General features: G+C 35.5%; 1 protein-coding gene across 5 annotated transcripts in view; it reads left to right on the forward strand.

Annotated features, from left to right (window-relative positions):
* The window catches only part of LOC134527244 (F-box/WD repeat-containing protein 7-like), a 280,392-nt gene that overhangs the window by 103,267 nt on the left and 150,167 nt on the right, over nt 1-26,958 (forward strand). For all 5 annotated transcript variants that reach the window (XM_063359747.1, XM_063359745.1, XM_063359748.1 and 2 more), the window contains one exon: nt 24,475-24,656. In XM_063359747.1, coding sequence (XP_063215817.1) covers nt 24,475-24,656 — 182 coding nt within the window. The remainder of the gene's footprint in view (nt 1-24,474; nt 24,657-26,958) is intronic.

Raw genomic sequence — 26,958 nt, forward strand, 5'->3', positions numbered from 1 at the left:
TTAGAGAATAGTTACGTAACCAGATTTTGTCCACACAAAGTATGACATATTTGGTATTTTGAATTTGCTGTTGTGTATCTAACAGATGTACGCAAGATTACAATTTACAGAAATAAGAACATCGCGCAATAACACTACGTTGCTTCCTCCGAAGCACATACTCGAATGCATAATTATCAAGTAATAACACAATACAGCTCATTGTAATGTTCACAAAGAATGTTGTAAATAAGCTTAGCAAGTAAGTTTAGTGCTTCAATTGTCGAAAATAATATTTGTAGTAGGCTATTTGTAAATTCTTGTAATTATTTGTTTTCAGAGGATACCAATTAAAATTTTTTGGAGAAAGAAATAATATTTCTGCTTTGAGAGGTAGAAATAACATACCAACACAATTTACAAACACAAAATACTGTATTTACTCGCATATAGGTCGCGGCAATTTTACCAGATTTGATGGGAAAAAAATGAAGTGAGACCTATATGTGAAGAAAATTTTTTAAAAATTATTGAGGAATTTTTTTTTGCAATATTTTGCTTTAAAATGCGAAAAAGAAGTTTATATAGGTATAGGCAAATTTATTTACAACGTACACATACAGCGAAACCCCTTATTTACGTTACCGTTATTCCCGTTTTCCCGTTTAGTTCCCATTTAGTCCAATACAATACTTTCACGCGAATTACGTCTCAAAAATCGAATCCATCCCGCTATTTACGTCACGTAACAACCATAAACAACCAGAAAATACCATGGGTACTTTAAGAGTAGATAAGATTATCTAGTAGGCCTAAAAACATAGTGAAAAACGTAACGTTTATAGTCAGCAATGAACATTTTAAATAACAAAATATACATATTTTATAACATGAAAAGTTATTTTATTTCTAAACATGTATTAATTTAAGCCTAGGCATGTAAAAGTCCGAGTAATTATAGCCAGAGACAATCTAAAATACACGAGGGAAAAACGTAAACTCACGAATGTATAAACGTGGCTGATTGTTAAGTTCTGATACTGTATTTATGTCACAACTTAGCCGAAATACTGGTACGAGACAAACTTCACAAGATAAAATGAGCGGAGTCTTGGTAACTGTTTTATACGTATTTTATAATTTCGGAAGTATTGTATAGTTGACACATTTTTTTAAACTAACAATTTATTTCTGGGGATCGTAATTAATTAATTATTGGTATCAAGACAACAAGATGAACGTAAACTTTAACATGTCACGGCAGCGAGAAAACTGGTGCGTATACCAATATACTGGTATTAGAACTGGACAAAACTGGTACAGGGGTGGTGGAGCTTATATTTTTTTCCGCTAAGCTCGCATCTATTGGCTGGAAGGTCACGAGTCTGGGCGGAGCGTATAGTGAGTTATACTGCGCATGCGCAAATCAGAGAACAGAGAGAGCCAGCCGGCGGCTACGCCATGCCGTAACAACAGCTGATCGAATACAATGACCTTTCTCCGTGCACGGCACGCTATTGACGGTAAATTTCCATCAATTTTCGGCCCTTTTTTTTAAATTTTTTTTTGTGGTGCAATGCGTATGTGTAATGAATTACCGGTGCAATCTATATGGGGGGAATCTTAAATACAAAATTCAAGACCTCAAATTATGGGCGCGACCTATATGCGAGTAAATACGGTAGGCCTATATAGGCATACACTCCTCAAACATGAACCATATAGGCTATACAAAGACACGAGCAACACAAAAACCTGAAAAACTAATGAAAATCTACATAAACTGACATGTGAAAAAATATCCTAATGAATTATATTTTCCTATGGTCAGGAAGTTTCAGCACCTGGTAAAAGAGAACACGTCAAATAACCAAGGAAAAATTTTTCAATATTTAATATAGCTGGGGCGTAAAGAACAAAAGGAGCATTTTTCATTATTTGCTCTTTTATTTCTGATTCTTTAGATAACATTTCCTGAAAAGCATAACATTCAAAACACCAAGAAGCTTCCTCACTAAAATAAAAGGTGTGGTTTAAATTGTTGCCAAGCAAAAACTCATTCAAGAATTACTATAGTTTATAACCAAAAAATTGATATGCTTAGTAAAATTATTTGAAAACATTCAATGAATCTTACTATGGTCCATTCAGACTAAAGTAAACACTTTTGAAATGTACCTTTAATAAAATTTACAATTTGCAACTACATTAGAACTTACTAGTAAACTGTTGCCAGCTGATGCCCAGTAAATTGGTAAAGACCTGAAAAAAAATTATTTCCACGACTAAAAATTTAATTAAAACAGAAATTATTCTTGGATTCAAAACCTTTATTATTTCTGATTAACTTTATGTTTATTTTTAGCTCTATAACTGGCGCGCATACCAAAGGAACTGTTGTTTGTTAGTGTTTGGTGTTAGCAATATGGATTTCTCCTAGTAAAAACAGTTTGCGGTGGTTTCTTTATTCCTTTTTAAAACAGGAATCACCTTAAAAGCAACCATCTACATTACGTAAAATGGCGAAATATACTAAACGAATATAATGTAAAACAACGGCGTGATATGAGATCACCTATATTTTCTGCACACATTACTTATTATTTTGTGGATGCGATTTGTAAAACTTCGATTCTTGCAAGGGCCGAACACGGAATGTCAACTTTCTAAAGTATTCTATATACATTTTTAAAGTTAGTAATGTATTATATATATTATATGTGTAAACTTTCTACTGTATTCCATATATATATATATATATATATATATATATATATATATATATATATATATATATATATATATATATATATATATATATATATATATATATATATATATATATATATATATATGAACTTTCTAATGTATTCTATATACAACGTGTATCTAAAACATACTGACAAATTATGGCAGAATATTCCTGGCGAAAATACAAGACGTAAACCTGTGTACCATACTTTTCTCGTCAATGGATTCGGAGTTTTGAACCCCCAAAAATCAAATTTTCTTATTCTTGAATAACTTGCACTGCGTCTGATGATTTTGTAGAACGCAAATTTTTCACCACTAGATACGTAGGTTGTAATGAACATCCTTCAATGAATATAACGGCATTTCTGTTTTAGCACATTTTACCACCTGAAAAGCTAATAATAAATTTAAAAAAAACCGGGGCAGGCATTACAAAGCACGTTTGCAAGGTGTAAAGTTACCTTTCTAAAAAAATCATATGCCACTGTTTACTTACTGATGATGTTAATTTCAAGATATGGAAAATTTCATTTTCGAAGGTTCGTAACTCGATTTATGAGTAAAGTGGTTATTAGGCTTTCGTCTTGTATTCTTTCCAGAAACAGCCTGCCGAAGTTTGTACATGTTTTAGATACACGTTGTGTATATATGTAAACTTTATATGTATTCTTTTTATATATATATATATATATATATATATATATATATATATATATATATATAGTGCTCAATAACCAAGAGTAAACTTACTTTGGTTACGTTAGTGAACCTATGACTAGCCTATGGAAAGAAAACGCTACGTAACATGAACGAAAAAAATATTAAGTAAAACATCATTTTTCACAAAAATTAATTACAACTTTCAATATTAATTTTCGATAGGCTCTTTTGTGGGCATCTTTATTGGAAGGCCGCGGTGTGCTAGGGTTAATGGCTGTCGCTCATTAGCTGTTATAGTCTCTGTATCATATTTAGATACACGGTAGCTTCAATTACAGAACAGCCACTGAGCGACAGGCAGCAAGCCCTCCCACACCTTAGGCCGCGGCCTTCCACTATAGACGGTCATGGCTCTTAACGACACATATAATTTATTCTAATATTTGCCGCAATATAGATACATTACTTAAAATATAACAAGACTCTCTGGAAAAGGATTGAAACCCAGGCCACCGCGAATGCGAGTTTAGTAATTGTACCTTCAGAGGTAGTATATAGGTGGGTAGTTACCACGACCATGTTCTATGTTATATTAGAAGAGACATACGTTTCCTTTCTGTAGCGAGAAGTTGGCTCAATTTCAACATACCTAACACAATGATAATATAGTGAACTGTAATTCAATTTCGAAAAACCGATATGGTAATATTTTGTATTCAGAAATAACTTCCATTGAGATAAAGTCCATGTTGTCCGAACTTTGACGTTCACTTTTTAAAAAGTTTCTGGCAGTCCAATATTTTTCTGGTAAAATAAGATCTTTGCAATCCTTTTCACAGATACCTTTCTCACAAGCTAAACGTCAAAATTCGTACAATGAAATAGATTATAGTAGTTCTGTTTAAATTATGATTAGGTACCAGTTGTGATTGCAATAATAATAATAATAATAATTTATGTGTAATATACTGTAATGCCAGTAACATTGACTTTTAAGTTCACTTAATTGGTTACGGAGCAAATATTATGTTGATCGATAAAAACAGAATTATACACAACATACATTTATAAAAGTTAACTTAAAGTTAAAATTAAAGTATGGACATTTGGATTTACAGAAAATATATAAACTATTATCTAGGTCCATTGCGGAAAAAAAAAAGACAAATTCTTGTTTGACTTTTCTTAAAATCAAAAACGTAGACTACACGGACTAAACGTTTTTTTTTTTTTTTTTTTTAAACTTCGAAGCGAAATTTGGAGAAACGATTAACAAATTTTCATTTAGAAAATAGTAAACTAGCAAACTGATTAGGATAATATTTCCTGGAGTAATTCAGCTTCAGTTGCCTGAGCCAGTACCTACCTAGTAATTCGGGTGCCGGGACGCCGGCCAGACAGAGCGGAAAACTGTTCCAGCCTATCAGGACGCGCCATTGGTATTAATGCCACCTCGCGCGATAAGAGCAGAAAAAGTTGAGGTCAAGCCGATATTTTGTAATGCGGAAAGTGCCGAGATCGCCGATTTTTCAGAATTGAATATGCTGTTATCTTCTCAAACTATTAACAAATTATGTTGTGTTTTATTCTCTACAAATCAACAGTATATTTGTTACAAAACACGAGTCAGAAACGTCAAGTGTATTAATAAAGGTATAAATAAGAAGTTTCGTTATGCAGTTGTCAGACAGATGACAATACTGAACTATTAGATATGTAGTGTAGACTTGTATCTAAAGTTTTTTTTTCGCTTGCAGTAAAATGTAAAATAAACATGAGTGATAATTTTACTTTGTAATATTTTATGTACCAGAACTGTTGAACGGTTTTTATTTAAACGAAGTGGTGTTGTATCACTCAGTAACATCCACGAAGCGTAAAGGTTATAAAATGGACGCCGAAACAGTTAAGCATAAAATCGGCGTTCCTTTAAACGAAAAAAAAAAAAAAAGATCTATCCGCTCTGTCTGGTTTGTATAAAACGGGCGTGATAGTCCAGTGTCGTCTTGTGCTTCTCAGCACATCACAAAGCCGTTGCCTCGGCTGCTTCAGCTGACTCATCCCACCCTATCAGCCGTCCTTCATTTGTCTTTCTATCTCACCCCACTACCCCCCCCCCCCCCACCCCCCCTCACCAGGTGGCATTCAATTTTCCTACTAGTTCGTGGGATTTCCACATGGTGCCGCGCCGTACGCTCTTCTGGCCGAATGCAACGCTATCCTACGAGGTAAACCTGAACCACTTCAACTGACCACGCGCGAGAAAATATTATCTCCCTCGCACTCTTAAGTCTTAGATGACAGCGACTTGCAGCAGTTCATTAAAATGCTTCCTATTTACGCACTTTTTACCGTAGACTCTCAATAGCTATATGAAAATAATCTTAAAGCACCACTACACACATTTATAATGAATAAAGTTCTAAGTGTTAATGTTAAAGGTAAGAAAAAAAATGTTTAATTAATGAAATAAGTTTTTTTTACATCAGTCAAGGCAATAAAAAGACAATTCACTTACAATTAAAGGGTCTTGTGCAAATATTTCCTAAACAAAAGTTGTTGTATAGTTCTTAAGCTTTACAGGGACATATTCTCAAAAGTCTAGCTTAATTTATAGGATCACTAGAGACTCCCGAGCTTATCAATGTCGTCTACGCATTGCGACAGAGCCACAGCCGCAAGCGCTGTGGCCACTCTCACTCCCACGAAATCGAAGATTTTTAATTTTTGTAAAATTTGCTCCTAACTGAAATTTAAAACAGTGGTAACAATCAAGTTTTCTAGCAACATTTGAAATGTTTACCTCCGCAAACCTTGCGCGGAACACTCAACACTGACCACTCAACTATATGGTACTCAAATGTAATTACTATGGTATACTTTCAGAATAGAAAACCAAAACTTACTCAAAACATTATTCTCAATGATTAAATTAAAAAACCTTTCACTACGTTTGACTAAATATGCTATTTATTCAATAATATTAGAAGAGAGGTGTTATGAAAAAAAAGGCACAAATGGAAATACGTATTACAAAAACATGAAGAGCCCGATGTGAAAACATTAAATAAAAGTAGTTGCAAAGTTCTTAAACTTTAAATTAGTTTATTTGTTGAGAGCCTGGTACAATGTGTCTGGCCGCTAAAGCGATCCGAGCCGTGTAGTGTGTACTACTGAGAGGTTGCTGAAGTTGGCTCGGGTTGGGATGAATTTCGCTGTAAAGAAACAAAGGTTTTTAATACATGGAAAGTTATCCCAAAGCAGAAAATTTGTACAGTAGTAGAATGAACATTTCTTAGTAACACGTCAAAAGTTTACTGCCGCAAACCTTGTGCGTCATACCAAAAACGAGCAGTTAAGCCCAAAATGACAATTTTTTGCAACGATCCACATTAATGGATATTGCAAATGCAGTTTATGAAGTAGACTGACAGTATGGTACCCAAAATAATCTTGAAACATTGCCCTATCTGAGGATAATGATAAAAAGTACAAAGTTTAAACATCTTTCTATAAAATAGACAATTTAAATCATTAAAATTAACGAATTCACTTTCATTCAATTTTAAGGAAATATAAATACATTTTACGTAAACTTAAAGAGCCAAACATGGAAATCGCTTAGAGTAAACGTTGTTGCATATTTATTCATCTTTAAATTGGTATATTTGTTAAGGGTCTCATACAATTAGTCTGACGGCTGAAGCGATCCGAGCCGCGTAGTGTATACTACTGTGAGGTTGTCGAAGTAGGCTCGGGTCGGGACGAATTTCGCTGTTAAGAAACAAAGGTTTTTAATACATGGAAAATTATCCCAAAGAATAAACTTTATACAGTAGTAGAATGAACATTTCTTAATAACATGTCAAAAGTTTACTGATGCAAACTTTGTGCGTCACACCAATAACAAGCAGTTAAGCCCAAAATGACAATTTTTTGTAATGATCCACAATAATGGATATTGAAAATGCAGTTTATGGAGTAGACTGACAGTATGGTACCCAAAATAATCTAGAAACATTGCCCTATCTGAGGATAGTGATAAAAAGTACAAAGTTTAAACATCTTTCTATAAAATAGACCATTTAAATCATTAAAGTTAACGAATTCACTTTCATTCAATTCTAAGGAAATATAAATACATTTTACATAAACTTAAAGAGCCCAACATGGAAATCGCTTAAAGTAAACATTGTTGCATATTTATTCATCTTTAAATTGGTATATTTGTTAAGGGTCTCATACAATTAGTCTGACGGCTGAAGCGATCCGAGCCGTGTAGTGTGTACTACTTACTGTGAGGTTGCTGAAGTAGGCTTGGGGTCGGGACGAATTTCGCTGTTAAGAAACATGGGAAATTATTCCAAAGCAGAAACTTTGTACTGTTGTAGAATAAACATTTCGTAGTAACATGTCAAATGTTTACCGATGTAACCCTTGTGATCACACCAATAACGAACAGTTAAGTCCTAAATGATAATTTCCCAAACAATCCACAAAATTGTGTTTCGTAAATAATTTAATAACTCCATAAATACTTATTTTAAGTAGGCTCTCAGTATACAGCAAACTTGGTTTTTCCTCAAACGCCATACTGCTACGGTAATAGGAGTATGAAATCACTACAGACAAAATTTTGTTCCGTTTACTATGGTGAAACCAGAGCTAACCGAGAAATGACCGAACGTCCCTGAAAGTTGTGATATTTGACGATATTGCGCGAGTAGCACACCCGTACGTGACTACAGAGAATGGATAGTTTCCTTAACCGTTAGGATTTCTGGTACCAACACCCTCTCACAGGTAGGGTCATAAAATACGGTCAAACTCTTGCAAAAACATCCACCACCGCTTTTTGCCACTAGCAATCCAACGACGTCAGCTAGGCGCAGCACTCAACTACATTAACTTATAAAAAAAACTGAATATGTAATGCTACCTATACATTTTACAACACAACTCGTGTTTTATTTATTTTCTGGAAAAAAAAAAAACCTATTATTATAGGAATTATGTTATAAAAAAGTGAAAAAAAAAAAACTCGGAGTACATTTACGATGAATCGTTTTATTCAATTTTTATGTAGTAAACTGTTTTTAAAGAAGTAAATATATAATTTTTAATATTTTAGAATACAGGCTACATTAAAATTTTGCATTGTTCTGATCGAAAATAAAACGATGAATCAGAAATAAAAAAATAAAAATTTGTTGCTAAAAAAATAATTTTTCATAATAAAATTTTTGAAACAGAATAAACCCATGCAGATATAAAACCAGAGGTCCTCTAGAGTGTTTCATTTACAAGTTCCAAGCAGAAATTGTTTATTGTTAATTTTATTGTATCAAAAACATTCATATAAGAAAAAAAAATGCATATCTCATTACATGTAACATAAATACACCCTCTCATATGAATTAGCTATGTTTTAATAATCCCTAAATAAGACCAAGTTGAATGAGTGTCGCAGTACGCAGTGTGTCGCAATGCCGCGCCGGCGCGGCGGTGGCCATGAGAGATCAGTACGGCCGTAGTACACTGCAACGCTCGAGCCGCTTTAATGAGCCAACTAATTACGTTAGACTCTTTATAAATATACTGTCTTAAAGCTAAATGTATAACCAAAAACATTTATTTGGACATTTTTCGCATTGGGCTCTTCAAATTGGTGTAAATCGTATTTTTATCTGGGTGGCAAAGATAAAAAATAATATGTCATGAATTAATCGCTTAATATCATATCTTTAATATTAACAATTTATGCTTTTTACAACATTAATGGCTGTATTAGAGTCTCAAGATTATTTTGGTAATTTTATGGACAGTCTAAATTAAAAACTGTACATATGGGTAGCATTTTAATGGACTTTTGTAAGTCGCTGTCATCTAGGACTTAAATGCAAATTTTCGGTGATATGCACAAGGTCTACAGCGGTAAACTTTCGGTATGTTATTAAGCATAGTCAAATCTACCACTGTGCAAAAATTCAGCTTTGGACAAATTTTTCACAGGTTTGTGCCTTTTTAAGTCTTGGTTTCCTGGACTAATGAGTAGGTAGATCCACAGTGTTCTATACTGTTTCACAATCATTAGTTATGGCAGTCAAGTCCACTATGCTGATATCCAGGAATAATTGATGGTTTTGGGTCCACGCCTATGTTACCAGACTTCTGTTACTGTTTTATTAGAAACCGGTTTGAGAAGGGTAAAGTCCAGCGAGGATTAGGAGACTTTAATGGGAATGCCCCTCGTCTTCCAGGAACTGAATACCTGTGTTGTCATGGAAATATGTGTAAACAAACAACTTTCTGGGTTGTATGAAGAATGCACTCATTCGTGGGATAGATCTACCATGTTTTCACTGGCAAAACTGTTGTTTTCCTAATAATGACAGAAAAAAAGTACAAAACAACACTTCCTGTTACAGGTTGAGCTATTACTGATATTTTGCTGTATCATCAGTTCTATTACTGTATCTGTCCAAAAAAATATGCTTGGGATGTGTACAAATAACATTTATTAACCACTTAACATTCCATTAACATTTTCAAAAGCTGTTCCGAAAAAATCATTTTTTTTATTACAAAATAGAATAGTACTTTAGAAATGTAACGAAAAACAGTTGGCCTTTTTTTTTAAATTTGTTTGTTTATGAAATATGAAGGACAATAATTTTACCACAGTTTTATCCCGAGTCTCGGGCAGTCATTATGTCGGCGTAAATATGTTTTTTTTTGCAGCGGAAATGCAAATTATATAATATTTTGTCATATTTTGTTAATCTATTTTAATTTCGAGTAATTAATTACTTTTTCATTAAGTTATAACATTATTTGTAGGAAAAAATCCTTACAAAATGGTGATGCAGAAAGGTTAAACACAATATACACTAATGAGGAGTAATAAAATTTATATGTATTCCAAAATTACATATGCCTGTAATAAATGGCCAAAATATTAAATAAAACAATACAATTAATAATATTTATGAAACAAAGTTTACATAAGTACACATTATATGTCACACAGTCTGGAAAAAAAACCATAAAATGTTCCAAATGTATAATACTCAGGGCCGGCACGTCCATATAGGCGAACTAGGCAACCGCCTAGGGCGCCAAGTAGCTGGGGGCGGCGCAGTACGACACATAACAGCTGATATAATATGTTTAACGATTATTGAAACTAGATGAAAATTGATTTTTGTAACAGTTTGGAATGTTTATATTGATATTTATAAGTAATTATTTAAAGTCCACGGTGACCTGTTTATGATTTGTAATAAGTAAAAAAGTAAAAAAAAAAAAGCCTGCTTACATTTGATTGTTGACAAAATCTTAGGCTTACGTGATGTATTTTGAGGCAAGGAAAATTTTTTTTGGGGTGTCCGTCCCGAGGGGGGGGGGGGGGAGGTGATGCATCAAGGTTTTTGGCCTAGGGTGCCAATTTACCTTGCACTGGCCCTGATAATACTTTCTATAATACAAAAATAAAGTACATCTATAGAGTTTTATATAATACACATTATATTTTAGGCATACCCTAGCTACAGAAATCCACAAATAAATTTTATATTTTAAAATATTTTTGCTAGTAATGGATACACTTTATTATGAACACGATAAAAAACAATAAAAACAAATCTAATAAAAATTACCTACATGCAAAACTGTCTAAAGTGAAATGTAAATTCTTACCCATACGTTATTATTGTTTTAGGTAGCATTCTATATATTTGATGTAGTGTGGTACACTCTAAAACAAGGAGTAACGCACAGAGGCACATTACAGTTTGGGCAGAAATATCTTGTTTCCCTTCGAATTATTTTGCCGTTTCCATCACGCACTCTACTGCACATTCCACATTGTCGTGTTGGATTAGACTTTATCTCTGTTGGAGGTAATGTTTCAGGAAAATGGCACCCTGTTAGCCTCATTGGTGGAGGTGTTTTCCCAGGACGACCATGTTTGGCTGCGTATTCAGGATGGTGGCATTTCTCCATGGTTAGTTCCAATAGCTCCATCCGATACTGCAGCGCTGACTTACTTCCTTCAGATTTCCTGTACAATACAAATGAATTCCACAGTGAAAGATCTAGAAGGTGGAAAAAAATTTTCCTGTAGTATTTCTTGCCTCTTTTCCTCGGAACGGTATAGTCTGACAGATATTGATCTACATGATCTACTCCTCCCATGGTATCATTGTAAGCAACTACTACTTTAGGTTTCAATTTATCTTCGCCTTTTTTTGTGACCTTCACCATTTCAGTGTTATGTACAGTTGAAATCAAGCAGATATCTTTTTTGTCTTTCCATTTCATTACACACACCTTTCCACGCTGGTACCCGGTTATTTCCCCTTTACGCAACTTTGTCTCTCGCAAGGCCTTGGGGACATCTTTTCTCGTTGGTCTTAATGTCCCATAGACGTCTGTTTTGTGCGAAATCAACAAGTCGGCTAACTGTGGCGAATTATAAAAATTGTCCATTGTTAGGCAATAGCCTTTGTTGAGTAGAGGCTTGATGAGATTCATCACAACTTGCGAGGATACTGGTAAATCAGTGAACTCATTCCCAAGCACAGTGCCTTTCCCTGTGTAAATTATGAAGTTCCAGACATACCCTGACTTAGATTCACACAGAAGGTACGTTTTTATACCATACCTGGCTCTTTTCAAAGGAATGTACTGAACCCATCCCAAACTGCCTTTATAGAGAAGCAGGCTTTTGTCTATTGTGATGTGCTGACAAGGCGTACACGGGTTACGAAACTTTTCAACCAGAATGTTGTAAACAGGCCAAATTTTATTCAGCTTATGGACTGGGGTGATTGTCTGTATTGTAGTCTTCATTGTTGGAAAAATGTAAATATTGTTTTATCTGTAAAAACCTTCTTGAAGACATACATTGTGGAAAAAATGGAGTCGAAATTAGTGGATTTTTTGACCAGTACTGTGTCAGTTTGGTTTTTTTTTTGACGATACTTTGCAAAATATTCAGAGCAAAAAAAAAACACGCATTTCATCACATTGCACAGGTTGCCACACCCGATTTGAATTACCAGGTGAGTTCATTTGACACTGATTAGCATATCTATTTGTCTCGTCAGTAATACGTTTCACAAGGTCATCGTCAAAAAACTGGTGGAAAAACAAAAGTATGTCAGCATCCTCACTCACTATGAAATTCACTGCAGGAGTACCATGGAATGCATAGTTTGGGGGTGCCGGTGATGCAGGAACAGTGTTGATTTTGTACCACTGACGTGCAGACTGAAGAACATTGTCACTTTCCGAATCTGAACTGTCAGAACCAGTGTCAGAACTTATGTACACCGTATCACTTCCACTTTCTGCTACAGCATCTTCTAAATCCGATCCTTCAATATCCACTAACTCGTCTGTTTCCATTTCAAAACAAAATAAAAATCACTGAAAGAAATTCACAAATTACATTTTACATTCGTAGCCGAATACAAAAGAAAACATCACAATAAGTTTGACAATCCCCACGGCAAAACTCACTCAAAATAAAAATATTCAGTTGATATATTCATACAATTATTTATGAAATACGAATACGTAACAAAATAAATTGTCTACTTGACTGTCGCAATGTTCGTGAAAAATCAGTTTGTCTCTGATCACTGCACGGTGCACGGTAAGGTAATGATATCTAAATATATACTGCACCCTATCAAGGAAATAAACTAAATATTTGAAAACAAATATCTGTAAGTTACGAACGTTTCATGAACACGCTTATCATCTTCCGTGTCGGCAAGCGCACAGAGCTGCCATCTCTGTTACAAAGCTTGAAGTGTACATATATAGTCAATAATTGCCGCAATCTACACGGAAAAAAGTAAACTACAAGAGCGAAGAAACACGACAGAAATATTCGGGATACATAACGAAGGACGGCAAAGTGAATTGTGTCACGAGTATACTCGGGTTAACATAAAATTACCACTTTATATAACCCGAGTTAATTCGGGTTAACATGTTAAGTGGTTAAATAGCAAACACTTCACATTATCATAGTCTTTCGGTTTGGTGCTGTATAAGCTACCACTATTTATCTCTACTGGCAACAATATAAAAATTTTGTCTAATATATTACTAAACTTCTCTTTCTAACAAATATCTTTTCATAAGAAACTGTGTGTGATAGAGGAAAGTCGACCTCCACTGCTCAGCTGGTTGTATGGCAGTTTGTAATGATAGCTGTTACAGATTTGAATGCTAGCCAAGGCAAGCATGTAAATTTGTGATGTCTGATGTGACAACCAACACCTTAACTTAACAACATTACAAATGACAACTTACAAGGTGGCATAATACTTTAAAAATGGTTGGGGGGGGGGGGGGGGGGCCTTTATGTTCAATGCATTGTCGTAAAGCGCCTATACCATATATATATATATATCATATTTGTGGACGAATTTTGGCATTTTGTGATATTCACTATGCATTTATTGCCATGAGTTGAGAGTAAACTGTAGGAATTTCTCTTACAATTGCAAAAATATATTGTAACGTAAGTTGGTTGCAACTAGTAAAGCAGAAGGCTAGTTACCTTCCGTTCACTATTTGAACATACACAAGAGTAAGAACTTTTTTTTATAACGATTGCACCTGCGATATAATATTTACCACCTTTCAATTAGTTGTTTAACTCAACTGATGCAATTGGTAGTTTTCCACCAATTCCCGCAGAAGCAGTACCAACAAAATAAATAAGAGAAATAAGGAGCAATCAGTGAATATTAGCCAAATACAAATTACATTGTGCATATGATGTAAACACGTACGTTTACGCTTACCCATAACGAGACAAACATTCATACTTACATGAGATTATGCATTTCTATGCTGACACAAAACCCCTCTAGTATGATATCGGACTCCATTATGGTGGAAGACTTTGTCCAGTTTTTATAACAGGTGTGGTGTGGAACTGTTTTTCCTTTCTCATTGTAATAACTACAGAAAGAATAATATTTATTTCCTACACCAAGGTACAGTATTTTCTTTGTGTGAAACCCAACAATACAAGCCTGCAAAAAAATTGGCAAATACAGCAGTTATTGAAGACATATTTAATATCCGACATTTTTCATATAAATGATAGATGCGAAATTATTATGTAGACCTGTCACGAGTTGAATAATACACATTATTCTATATAGGTATGTGTTTAATTTGTACTGTTAGCACAGTTACAACCGAGTTAAATTGTATAGTGATGAGTTCATGAAAGTATTTTCCCCTAAAAACTTACCACGCCAGACGGGGCATTATAGTTGGTACGGTAAGACTGTTGCTCCAAGCACCATCAACAATAACTGTGATGGTTGGTATTCCTTCTTGATTTACTTTGCCAGCTGCTATAACTGCAACTGCTTCTTCTTCACCTGTCTTCTTCATTACTTGCATGGCAGTATTTTCGTACGCTTGGCCAACTGTATCGTGTTTATTGGTGAATGTTGGTCGTGACATTGATGGCATATTTAACACTGAAGCTATTTCTTGAAGCTGCGTAAAACCACCTACAGTGCTGACTACAGCAGACACAGAAGAAATGTTTACATCTATTTCATTAGGGTCACATGTCGATATTTTCATTTTCTTCCAGCACATCTCACATTGGAATGTGAAAACAGACTTGAACCCTTTCCTTTCCTTGTAAATTGGGACCATATTTACAAACGAGCAATCAAATGGTGCATGTAAATCACTTTCCCTGATACACCCCTATTATATTTTAAAACTCAATGCGTCAAACAACAGTTCATCCTAATGCTCTAAAAAAAAATTGTTTGTCTGTAAAGTCGGTTTACGGACGATAGTTTAACGTGACAACGTCATAACAAAACATTGATGAAATGTTTGCATACTTTATGAATAAAATTGAATCATTTTTATTTTAATAATAAAAGAATAAATACTTGAAATTATACTAGTAATCAGATTTTTAAAATGCAAGAATACTTAACCTTCATTGCCGAAATTGTTGTTGTAATAAGGAATGAAAACCACATTAACTTTTCACTTCACTTTATAAACAGTCTAGTGGAAGAGAGATAGTTGCGGCGCAAGCATACAATGAGCGTAATGGGACACAGCGTAACGGAACAATGTGCGTAATGGGACACTTTTTTCGTGCGTGCAGCCGAAGTTCATCAATTTATTAGACGTCACGTCAAAAAAATGTAGATATAATAACTACACCGTAATAAAAGAGTGTAAGAGAGTATATTCAATTTCCCCTGCAAGGAATTTCTTCTTACGTCATTGCATATAGCAGCCGCCCCTTTTTCTCATGCCATAAAGGACATTAATCTTTCATAGATGAGTCCAAATTCTTAATATGTAAAATTTAGAGCTACAGTGTTTGATAATTATTACGATGAAGTGGAACAATAAATTAAAATATAGAGTTAAAACTCGGTAACATAGATCAAGACTACATCAATCTGTGGCCTATTTAACAGTTTGCTACAGATTTCATTTGGATAACAATTAAGTTTGTTAGTGACTTAGAAGAACCATTAATGCATCAACATATATATTACATGTGGTTAGGAGAGTTTATTCTAAACTTTTTATTACAGTAAAATTTAAATTATTTTTACTAAGTTACATTTTGTGACCTTCGAAATATTTTAATTATTTACGATACCCTTTCATTTAACACACAAGTTTATAAATCCTATGAATGTAGTAGCCAATAATTAAAAAAAAAAGTGTTTCAAAAATGACAAGGCAGTGTTAATATTTGCTTGTGGTGGAATGGTACAGCTACCTAAAAGCTTTCGGAAGGCTTTCTAAAGTGTTTGCTTTCTGAACGGACCATACTCCCACCACACTTCAGTAAAGCAGCCAGAACCTAGTTCATTAGGAAATTGAAGTAACATTTACATAGTGTCCTTGATAAAATGACACTGTTTGAAATTTAGGTATTAGTAAAATTTCACTAACAACTATCCTAGTTTCAAATTTTCATGAATTTTCATAGAGTTAATTACTTAATAATGCCATATGAAAATTAAAAGTTATCCTTTGTTTATTTTAGTACTAACTAATTTTTATTCCACATAGAATGACGTAACTAAATAATAATTTAGGGGAAATTGAAAGAGTTATATCATTAATTATCCTCTCATAATGATCGACACAAATGTTCTTTATGCTGGCAAAATAAAGATCCTAAACCAACAATTAAAATGCAAATACAGTCAACTCTCGATAACGCAGTTTAAAGGAGGAGGGAGGGGGGTGTTTCGAAGTTACGGTTTGTCCGGGTTACCTAGGGGATAATTATAGGCATTTAAAACAACTGCACATTTGTATTTCCACACGCTGCAATGATATAAAAACACTGCGTGGAAACTGTGTATATACGTTTAAAATATGTGTGTTGAATGTCAAATATCTTTTCGGAATCCTAACTCGTAAGCATGGATGTTTGTGAATGCATCACCTTACCTTCCCGTTCCACTACGCTGGTGCTGTGTGAGCTTGTGTGGGAGAAAGATGGCAAGATGATGCCGCTGATAGTGTCTATATAACGACTTTATAACCCCCCCCCCCCCCCCCCTTAAAATTGCTTTTGGCTGACACGTATCTGCTGCCTACTTTTCCCGCCGCCCGCCGTAGAATGAAGAACATAGAATAAAGAGTAGTTGATGAAGAACAACCAGACAGCGTCATGTGTTCCATGTTGCAAGGCATGTTAGAAAGGGAAGGAAATAACAAAGCATGTTGCACATGACCGAACGTGACGATATGATGCCTGATCAACAAACGTACTACAAATTGTTCTTTTCCAGTCAAATTCACTGAGGAATTGTCTTCCTAAATGCGTATATGACATGACAAACAAATCAAACTGGACGAGTGTGCTGAGTAGCATGGTCGTAATGGAATGACGCAGCACAAATGCGTGACCTTGGCCAGTTTGCGTTTCCGCTCGGCGCTCAGCCACACAGCCAGTCTGCCACAGATCACCCTCACCCTCTCAACTTGCGCTCGGCAGCAAGTAAGCTCATCTTGACTTTCGCACAACAAATGAACATTAACAAAACATTTTGCGGGTACTTTTTAAATTACAGTGAATGTGTTAGTTTTCCGTCCATGTAAAAATAAACACGTGTGCACTACATCTGATCATGACCATCTTCAAAATGTGTTAGTTTTATCAATCAGTGTTTTTTTTATTGAAATCTAGGCACACATCCTGCATTGCGGCGCGGGCTCGCAGCTGCGTGTGGCCACTGGCTTGTCTTTATTCGTTTTATGTCAGACATTGGTATTTTGAGATACTGTACTCGGATGACAGATTTGCCACACAAGTTTTTAATTTAAAATTTTAAACTTTAATTTATCAGCAGCAGTCAGAATCACGCCTCATTACGAAACCTGAATGTTTCTAACATGTAAATTTTTCGGTACGTGGCAGGAAGTTCGGCAAGTGTTTATAATAAGTCACGCCCAAACACATGCGTACGCTTGGCGAGAGAGAGACATCCTAGCTTGCGGCAGGCTGTTATCATAGCTGATAATCTCTCAGCCAGAAGGGCCCATTTTTTTTTTGGTTGTCTGAGTCATGTACAAGTTATCCGATGTCCGGTACATCGAAGGTCAAGTTACCCAAAGTTCTATATCTGTCTGTGTGTGTGTGTGTGTGTGTGTGTGTGTGGGCGTGCGCGCAATAAATTAATAAAAAAATAAAATTACTATCTCTTCAGTTTGAACATACCATCTGCTACAGCCTGGTGTCTCTTGAGGAAATGAAGTATGTACTGAATTCCTCATTTGATGATGGTTTCCTTCAAATTTTTTCAGCACTCCTGTAAGAGACGACACACTCATTTTACATTGTTGTTCCTGTATATGACATAATCTCATAACACAAGTAAGATGTGAATACTGAATCTCATTTCAGTTTCTTGCATACAGAGTTGGAAGTAAAAATAAAAGGATAGTCTAATAAATTACAATTTGGAAAACTAAAATGATACAAAAAAAAAAAAAACTAGCAACGTGATTCGAACCTTTGCCTTTTCATAAAGCAGACCCAAGCTTTACTTATCAGCTAAATTCACTGAACACATACATATTATTAGGAGAAAAATATAAATAACTTACTGAATGTGGGGAGGAATTTATATACAGATAACTTTTATACCACAATAAATGCAATTTAAACGCTTTCACAAAACCACTTACCGCTACACAACACTTTGTTGCACAAAACTTTTCATTTTCCGCATTTTCCTACACAAGTATTCACTTCGTTCGTATTAGGCCTTACTCTGGTTAAAAACACGAGATTTTCTATCTACGTTAACGTTCATTCTTAAGTGAATAAACAACAAACAAATAGGCCGAAATATAATCTTTCGTTACGTTCATCGTGTTTTTATTTCTAAATACAGAAGAAACCGTAAGTGCGGCATTCAAATAAACGATAGTAACCAAAACATACAAAAAAATTAAAGGGGTCACAACATTTTTTGTAAGTAAAAATGCTTAATTGGTTAACATGGATTTTTGTATTTGTGTAAATACATACTTTAAAAATGTACTCACCCTTGTTTGTAAGGTTGTGCAAACTGCGGACACTTCCTTTTCTTTCTATGGGCACTCAAGCGAAGCTTACTTTTACTACCCATTTCTTTCGTACAACTTTATCTCAATGTTTAGAACTTGTGGATTTTGTAGAAGCAGAATAAGTTGGCAACAGTGAACAGCGCGACCATCGCCGAGCGCGGGCGTAACAGTTCCAGCGTTTGCTGCTGTGAGGCGCCACTACTGTGGCCGGCAGTTATCTTGGCGTCTCTCAGCGCGGGGGTGCGGGGACAGCGGGACCGGAAAAAGTGGAGGGGGTAAGCTGGCGACACGTAGCCGAGAGCCGTGTAGTGGCTGTTAGGAAAATATCGCCCTTCAGTGTATACCCGAAAATGGTAGGCGAAGGTGGCAGCTCGCAGAGGCGCGGTAAAGTGATACATAGCGGAGAGCGGGAAATAATAAAAACCGTGATGCAGTTTTGTGATGAAGAAGCGAAAAATAAATGTCTGCTCGAGCCTTTACAGAGACAGACGGCAAGAGCAGCGAAGTACACGGGTGTGAGTGAACGGTCCATAGTCAGGATTCGTAAAGTCGGCAAAGAACAACCACATGGCCCACAGACTACGCCAGGAAAAAACAGATATTTTAAGTATTTAATAAACAATGGAAATATATCTTTACTACGTTACTGTTACGTAGTGTATAGTGGAGTAAAATATTTGGGCAGTTAGGGTGTGTGTGAGTTGGGCGGCTATTAACAAGTAAAATCTTGATAGCCTATTGTGGAGAAATGATGAGTATGAAGCGTTGACGAAATGACAGAACGGGGAAAACGGGAGTACCTAGAGAAAGTAATAAGAATAGTAATAATAGTAATTAATTTTAACTTAATTTTGTTTTTCGTCACCTAATACAATCAATTATCATGGAAAGAGAACTTCATACTTACATTAAACAAATCATATAAAATATATGAGGTTTTGAAGGTTATAATATGCATTCTAAAGTGGAAGTACAATGCAAATTGTATTTACATTTATAATAAATAATCGATTATAGGTGTATTAAAATATAAAGCCACACCTACACAAGCATTTTTTAAATGCCATTAACGTTGGTAGTCAGGTGTTTCCTGAACGACTGACATGAAGTTAAAGCAGCAAATATAACATAACAAGCTCCATGTTTACTTAAATGTACATCCAGCGCCTAATTGAACGTTTAAGGTACGGAAACCGGAGAACGATAAGGGCTAGACGCAGGAGCGTCATCAACTGTGAGATAGCTTTCGCGCGGAGAGCTACAATTGCGTAGTGTTTTGGTCGTTTGCTTTTTCTTGTAATACTTTTGTTTTAATTAACTTTGAGAACAAAATGAATTGAGAAGCATAGTTTTAAATTTATTTTACATACTAAGTGACCTAGTTTTCCAAAATAAATCGTGTCTGGTTTTCGCTAGTTACTGAGTTAACATTTCAATTAATTTTGGTTAGCATAATAATTAGCAGACACCGTAAGTATATTTAATGGGACAAAGTAAAACGTTGCAGGTTTAGATAATAGTTTGTTACTTTTCCTGACAAAGAGTACAAATATTCGAGCACAACCACTGCAATTTACACAATGTTACACTTATGTAATACAAGTACAATTCATAGGATTTCTCACTTTTGGTTTGGTAACCCAGCGCTCTTAGCCAAAAGGCCTTACCGCCCTGGGGCCCCCACGGACGTGGATACAGACTTACGTAGTGTAGGAAGTCACGCGCCGAATGTATTCTGTTCTGCTAGTACAAACCTGGTCGCTGACTTTGACAATAGGGTATTGCTTCCTCTTCGCCCTCCCCTCCCCTCCAGACAGGGCTAGGGAGCTCAGACGCCAAGATATCTGCCGGGCATAGTAGATGGAGGGAACAAGACTCGTGAAAATACTTTTCAAAAATTAAGAATTACGAACGTAAAATTGCATTGAATATAATTTTTTTTGGATTAAAATTAATAAAAATTAATAATTTAGAACTGTATAGTCCTGAATTGTACGTAATTTATCAACGAGCGTATATTTTCTTACATAAATGTTGTATGGCAGGTTTTAATTCGATAAAATTCATTTAAAATTCAGCGATCAGGCTTTTTTACTTTGATTACTATAGAGCTCTAGATAATATTGTATTACACTATTTAAAAATGGCATTTATGTATAATTTTTTATTTTGTGTTTTATATCCTTTATTTATTCATAAAGTTATTTTAATTTTTTTCTAAAATAATATGCATTGTTTTGACTACTGCTGTACACACAAACCTCTGTAATTACATTATAAAGTTGGCAAAACACTCCTTAAAGGATTATGATGATTAGTTCAGATTTTATCCTTGATTTTCGATTCCAGTCATTCCTATGATATTTTGCCTTTCCATTCCCCTTAAAACTACTTATTACTTTGACAAAAAGCTAAAAATGATAGGCCTTAGGCCTAATAAAAACATCCCTTTTCAATAAACAACACAGATATGTCAAGTTCATTATCATCTTGTGTACCTACCTATATAAAAAATAAGCAAGCTTAGTAAACATAAAACACTGTAAATAAAAGCCTGTAATAGAGAGGGTATCATGTAAAAATGTCAACTTGTCCACGAGTTCAGACGCAAGACATTCCCTACGAGAAGTCACAATATTACCGGCTGTAGAAAACATTTGCTCACTTGGCACTGAAGTAGCAGGAATTGACAGCAATCTTTTGACAATCACCTAAATGTATCTGAACCGGAATTGATTTGCTTTCCACCATGCAAATGGATCAGTGTGTCTGCTGATGACAGGCTCATTGATGTACCTTGAAATGTCATCAAGCATACTCTCATGTGGTAAGGGATCATTCACTGCCACTGACTGTGAAGCTGTATCAAATTTGTTCCGCACTGAGAACTGTGAGGATGATGATTGCTGAAGTGTATTTTGTGCCCCTGTTTGTTCCTAATGGATGCCTTCGAAACTTGTCATACTCGACAGACTCTATGAACAATTTAAGAGAATGTAGTCCTTTTGTCTTTTCATGGTTGTGTAACAAAATTACTTTATACCTTGGATCAACAATCATTTATCATTGAAAAAACATATTCTTCTCGTAGTCTGTAGTCAGGAAATCGCATAAGCATTTCCTTAAGCATGTTATGTGCAAAGACGCCACTTCCTGCTTCAGCTCTCGAGATGGAAAGTTTCTAACAAATCTTTAATCACATCTATAATGGGGATAACCATAGAAATGGTGGTATACTTTTTCCCACACAAATCATTAGAAGCTTCATAAATAGGTGCTAATACATCCACCACACCTGCAATCAATCTCCATACAAGAGCATTTAAATTATCCATTAAGCATGAAGAAGCAAGCTCAGCTGCAATTACTTCCTTATGTTCCAATAGACGTAAAAGCATTGCATATTCACTGTTCCAAGGTGTTTCAACGTCTTGAATGAGTTCATGTTGTGGTTTCCCCATTTGTTCTTGAAGTGTGTGCAACCGCTGAGTGGCTTGTGAGCTACGCTTGTAATGGCCCACAATGCTGCGTGCTTTCTTGCAAACTGATTCCATGCCAGGAGTTTCCTTTTTGCCATCATTTACAGATAATTGCAGGGTATGACCCAAACAACTGAATGGCACCCAAAAAGTTTTTGACTGTGCAAGTTTAATGTTCTTTCCATTATCAGATAAGACATACACATATACACCTTGGGGAATTTTCGACTTGTTTGAAACGTCCAATTATACATTGCAAATGGCAGCACCACTGTGTTCCTCGAAAAAGGAATGTTTCCCAATGTGTGATGTACAAGGACATAGTCGCTAGTCAAGTAATGGTTGGTCAGTGACAAGTAGCTATCGTTACTGCGAGATGTCCACATGTCTGTAGTGTATGAAATAGAGCAAACACCATTTTTAAAATCATGTGGCATTTCTTCTGTGACCTTCTTAACTGTATCTTCATTCAGTTGTGGAATTACAGTCTGTGAAAAGGTAGTGCGGTTGGGAATCGTGTACTGTAGTTCTACTAAATTAATCATTTCAACGAACCCTTTGTCATTAACCATACTGAATGACTGAAGATCGATTGCAATCATTGAGCCAATACTTTTTGTGATGGAGACTGCACCGGGGTTGTCATCTGAATATTTGTTACGTTTTGCAAACAATAATGGTAAAGTTTGTTAAGCCTTTTTTTACCTTTTTTACTACATGTGTCTGTCGGTTTTTTGCTTTTCCATCTGCATCTGCAAGAATTCGTAATATTGTTTTTTGTGCAACTTAAAATGTTTGGCCATTCTTGATGTGCAACCTGTCGTTATTAGTTCACGCCCACATGTATTACATTTTGATTTTAATTCAGACACTTTTTTAAAATAAGTCCAAACAAACTGCTACGACTTTTCAATGACGCCGGCTGTACACTTGCCAAAGCATCACTGTTTGCGGCAGCGGAACTCATTCTTCAGCACAGTAGGCTACCACAGCAAACAGTAGTTACTTTACTGCACAACCTTCGATGTTGTGGACAATTAAGCAAGCCCAAACATGAATGTGTGTGGGAACGTATACATAGAGGCTTCAAAGAAAATTATGTAAAAGCAATCACAACTACTGCTAATTCTTCTAGACTGCTACTTGATCACATTACTAGTGTGTTGACTTGAGGTTATGTCAACTCAAGATACGAATTTGGTAAATAAGTGGCAAATGATATTAATACATAAGTACCAACAACATATTATAAAATGAGTCCCCCATAATAACCTAAGATATTATTTTATTTATACCAAAAAATATAGTACTTAACTTTCAACATTTTTTATTTATTTTAATAACAAAACAATTATTTGTCTGATTTTGTATTATTTTATTTCGTCAGATGCTTTGCCTGTTCGTTGGTGTTGCCCAAGTGCAGTAAGTGCAACCAAAGTGTTGACAGAGAACAGATTAGCTTATTATTCTGCCATTTTGGTGTTCGTGCTTTCATCGTACGAGTAATCCAACATTCAAAATGGCAGCTCGGAAAAATATTTGCTTTGCGGAATGTTCCTTGCGTTCATGTAGTTATAAAGTTTTGATTTAAAGCCCTATTACCAGTAATTATGTGCTATGGTAAGCTGCAAATTAAACATATTTATATTAATACTGTCTTGAATAAATAAATAACATTATATTCTTGATGTGTATGTGTGATCATAACCTGTACTTATTTCAAGCCTGTCTTTTTTTTGGACTCGAAGCATTTTGAATCCATTAAAATTAATCGGGGCGAGTTCGGGTATTCATGGAACCGAACCAAAATCGAAAATTTTGGGTACCCGCACACCTCTAATTTCATGTAATAATTATTGTGAGAGTTAAAATTTTTATAAATGCTGAAGTTTGTTAGTGACTTTTTTAACATGATAAAGAGTGATGTAAATAAAATAGGAGATATGGTAGTGTGAGGACTTGGCTATGGTGTGTGGTGTGGCAGTGCCTGCGCACGCTGGTGGGGCACACGGGCGGCGTGTGGTCCTCCCAGATGTCAGGCAGCATCATCATCAGCGGCAGCACGGACCGCACGCTCAAGGTGTGGAATGCAGAGTCGGGCCAGTGCATCCACACCCTCTTTGGTCACACGTCCACAGTGCGCTGCATGCACCTGCACGGCAAGAAGTGAGTATGATCCGTTTGTTACTTCTTGCGTGGTGCCTTGTGTTCAGTCTTGCGGTGAGTATCCCATCATTTCATCATACACACCTTTTTGTGTTTGTGCAGTAAAATCAATTTTGAAATTAATACAAATATCACCAACAATGTATATGTTATTGAATTATTAATGGACATGTATAGTTGATCACATGTTACTTTTTTGTATATAATGATGTATAAGACATTGGACATTAATATAAATGTAAAACATGTATTTGGGACTTAAACTTCATTTTATTTTCTCTTAAAGTTCTACACTGAGGGCTGTGGTTGTGGGACTTGCTGAATCGTGTTTATGAATTAGGGGATTGGTTGCACTGCACCTGTCAGATGACCCACATGCTCTCTTGATCTGAACTAAATCTTTTTTTAATTCTTGAGTTATCGGATATACTGGCTGTCAGCATAAGTATTAGTAGGGACAGGAACTTTTCGGTGAGTAAAATTAGCGAAAAGCGGTGAGCAAAAATGCCAAAAGCGGTAAGAAAAAATGCCAAAAGCGGTGAGGAAAAAAAAGCGGTGAAATGTATCTACGCGTACCTTTTTTAAGAAAAAGTTAAATGAACTCAGTAATGAATAGTCAAAATATTTAGAACTAATATTTAGAAGTGAAAAACCCTTCAAACTTAAAAGTAGCTACTCTTCCAGAATGTCAAAACTTTTGGGTTTAGAGGGAAGGTTTGTCAATAAAATATATTCCTAACTCAGGTGGTATGCTAGGCCAAAAAGTTAGGTTTCTTTAGTTTTAGGTTTGGTTGGTTTAGGTGAGTCTTTTTATATTTGGTAAGTTTAGCTTAGGTTAGTTTTAAAATTCCCATTTCCAACTAGCTTAAATTGGGTTTGGTTTTGAGAGCTTCTAAATTTAAGCCACTCCATGATTACAGATATTGATGCAGGCATAAATACAAAACTTCAACATATTTCTTCATCCAGCTTAAAATACTGGGGTCCTGAAGTTTATGAAGTGGGATGTTCGCTTTGAGGAACACCTCAGTGGTCTCCATAGCAAAACGATGCGCTTCAGTTTTACTTTTTTTTGCTTGCTGCGCACAAACACCACTAGTATGCTGCAGTGCTACAGTAGCGGGGGAAGAAATGCGTGACTTTTTGTGCTTTCCACTGCTTATGTGCTTAACAATTGAGGGGTTGTTAGCACAATGCCGAAATACCACAACGCCAAACGTACAATAACGCCGAATGTCAAAATTGACCACAACGCCGACAGCTAGAAAACTGCTGTGAACCATAACGTTGAAATAACATCTGAATGAATTTGTGTGTGTTTCTTAAATGTACCTTAACGCCGAAATACCACAATCAAACCTAACCTTACCTAACCTAGCGTAATAAAACCTAACCATACTTAACCTAGCCTATCCTAACATAACCTAGTCTAACCTAACCTAGTCAAACCTAACCTAGTCAAACCTAACCTAATCTAACCTTTGTGGAAGTCCTGGAATGACATTTTTCGGCTTTTATGTATTTCGGCGTTGTGGTACACAGCAGTTTTCTAGCGTGCCGGGGTTGTGGTCAATTTGGCATTCGGCGTTATGGTATTTGGCATTATTGTACGTTTGGCGTTGTGGTATTTCGGCGTTGTGGTGAGTCCCCCAATTGAGTCTCTACGGTCCCAACTGACTCTGCAATTACAGTATTTACAAAATAAAACTGCCTTATCTGTCGAATAGAAACCATCAGAAGAAAATTCTTAGGCCCTATCTAGTGTGTTTATGTCATACTTCGTTCAGTTACCGCAACGATTAGCCACCGAACAATAATAAATGCACTCATTTGCAGTAACCTAACAACCAAAGAATATAAATCAAATACATCCATCAATTTGTTTGTTGCAGTTTAAAATTGCCTAAAGTATTTTATGGTTAAGTAAATTATGAAGAAAAAACACTTGTAATTTTCGTTGATATCAAAATTTACGCGTTCTGAACGCGGTATCGTTTTTATCTACCGAACACGCTTGATTGTATGATTAAACAACAATCGATTGTTCGTAAACGTTCATGTTCTTTCTCGCATTCTCGTACTGCTACGTTGTTAACACGTTTATTGAGAAACACGTTTTGTTTTGATAACTTCATGGCACGAGAAACAAATGTTGAAGCTTGTAATGTTAAAATGCAAAATATAAACGGTCCTGGATTACCGTCATCTGTGGTCGTTAACCTCGCCGTGATTTATTGCCACAGAATGTGGTTTTTGTGCTTATGGTTGGAAAAAATAAATTGTTTACCTAGTTTTGCCTAGT

Source organism: Bacillus rossius, chromosome 1, assembly GCF_032445375.1.
Source record: "Bacillus rossius redtenbacheri isolate Brsri chromosome 1, Brsri_v3, whole genome shotgun sequence".
Taxonomy (NCBI): domain Eukaryota; kingdom Metazoa; phylum Arthropoda; class Insecta; order Phasmatodea; family Bacillidae; genus Bacillus; species Bacillus rossius.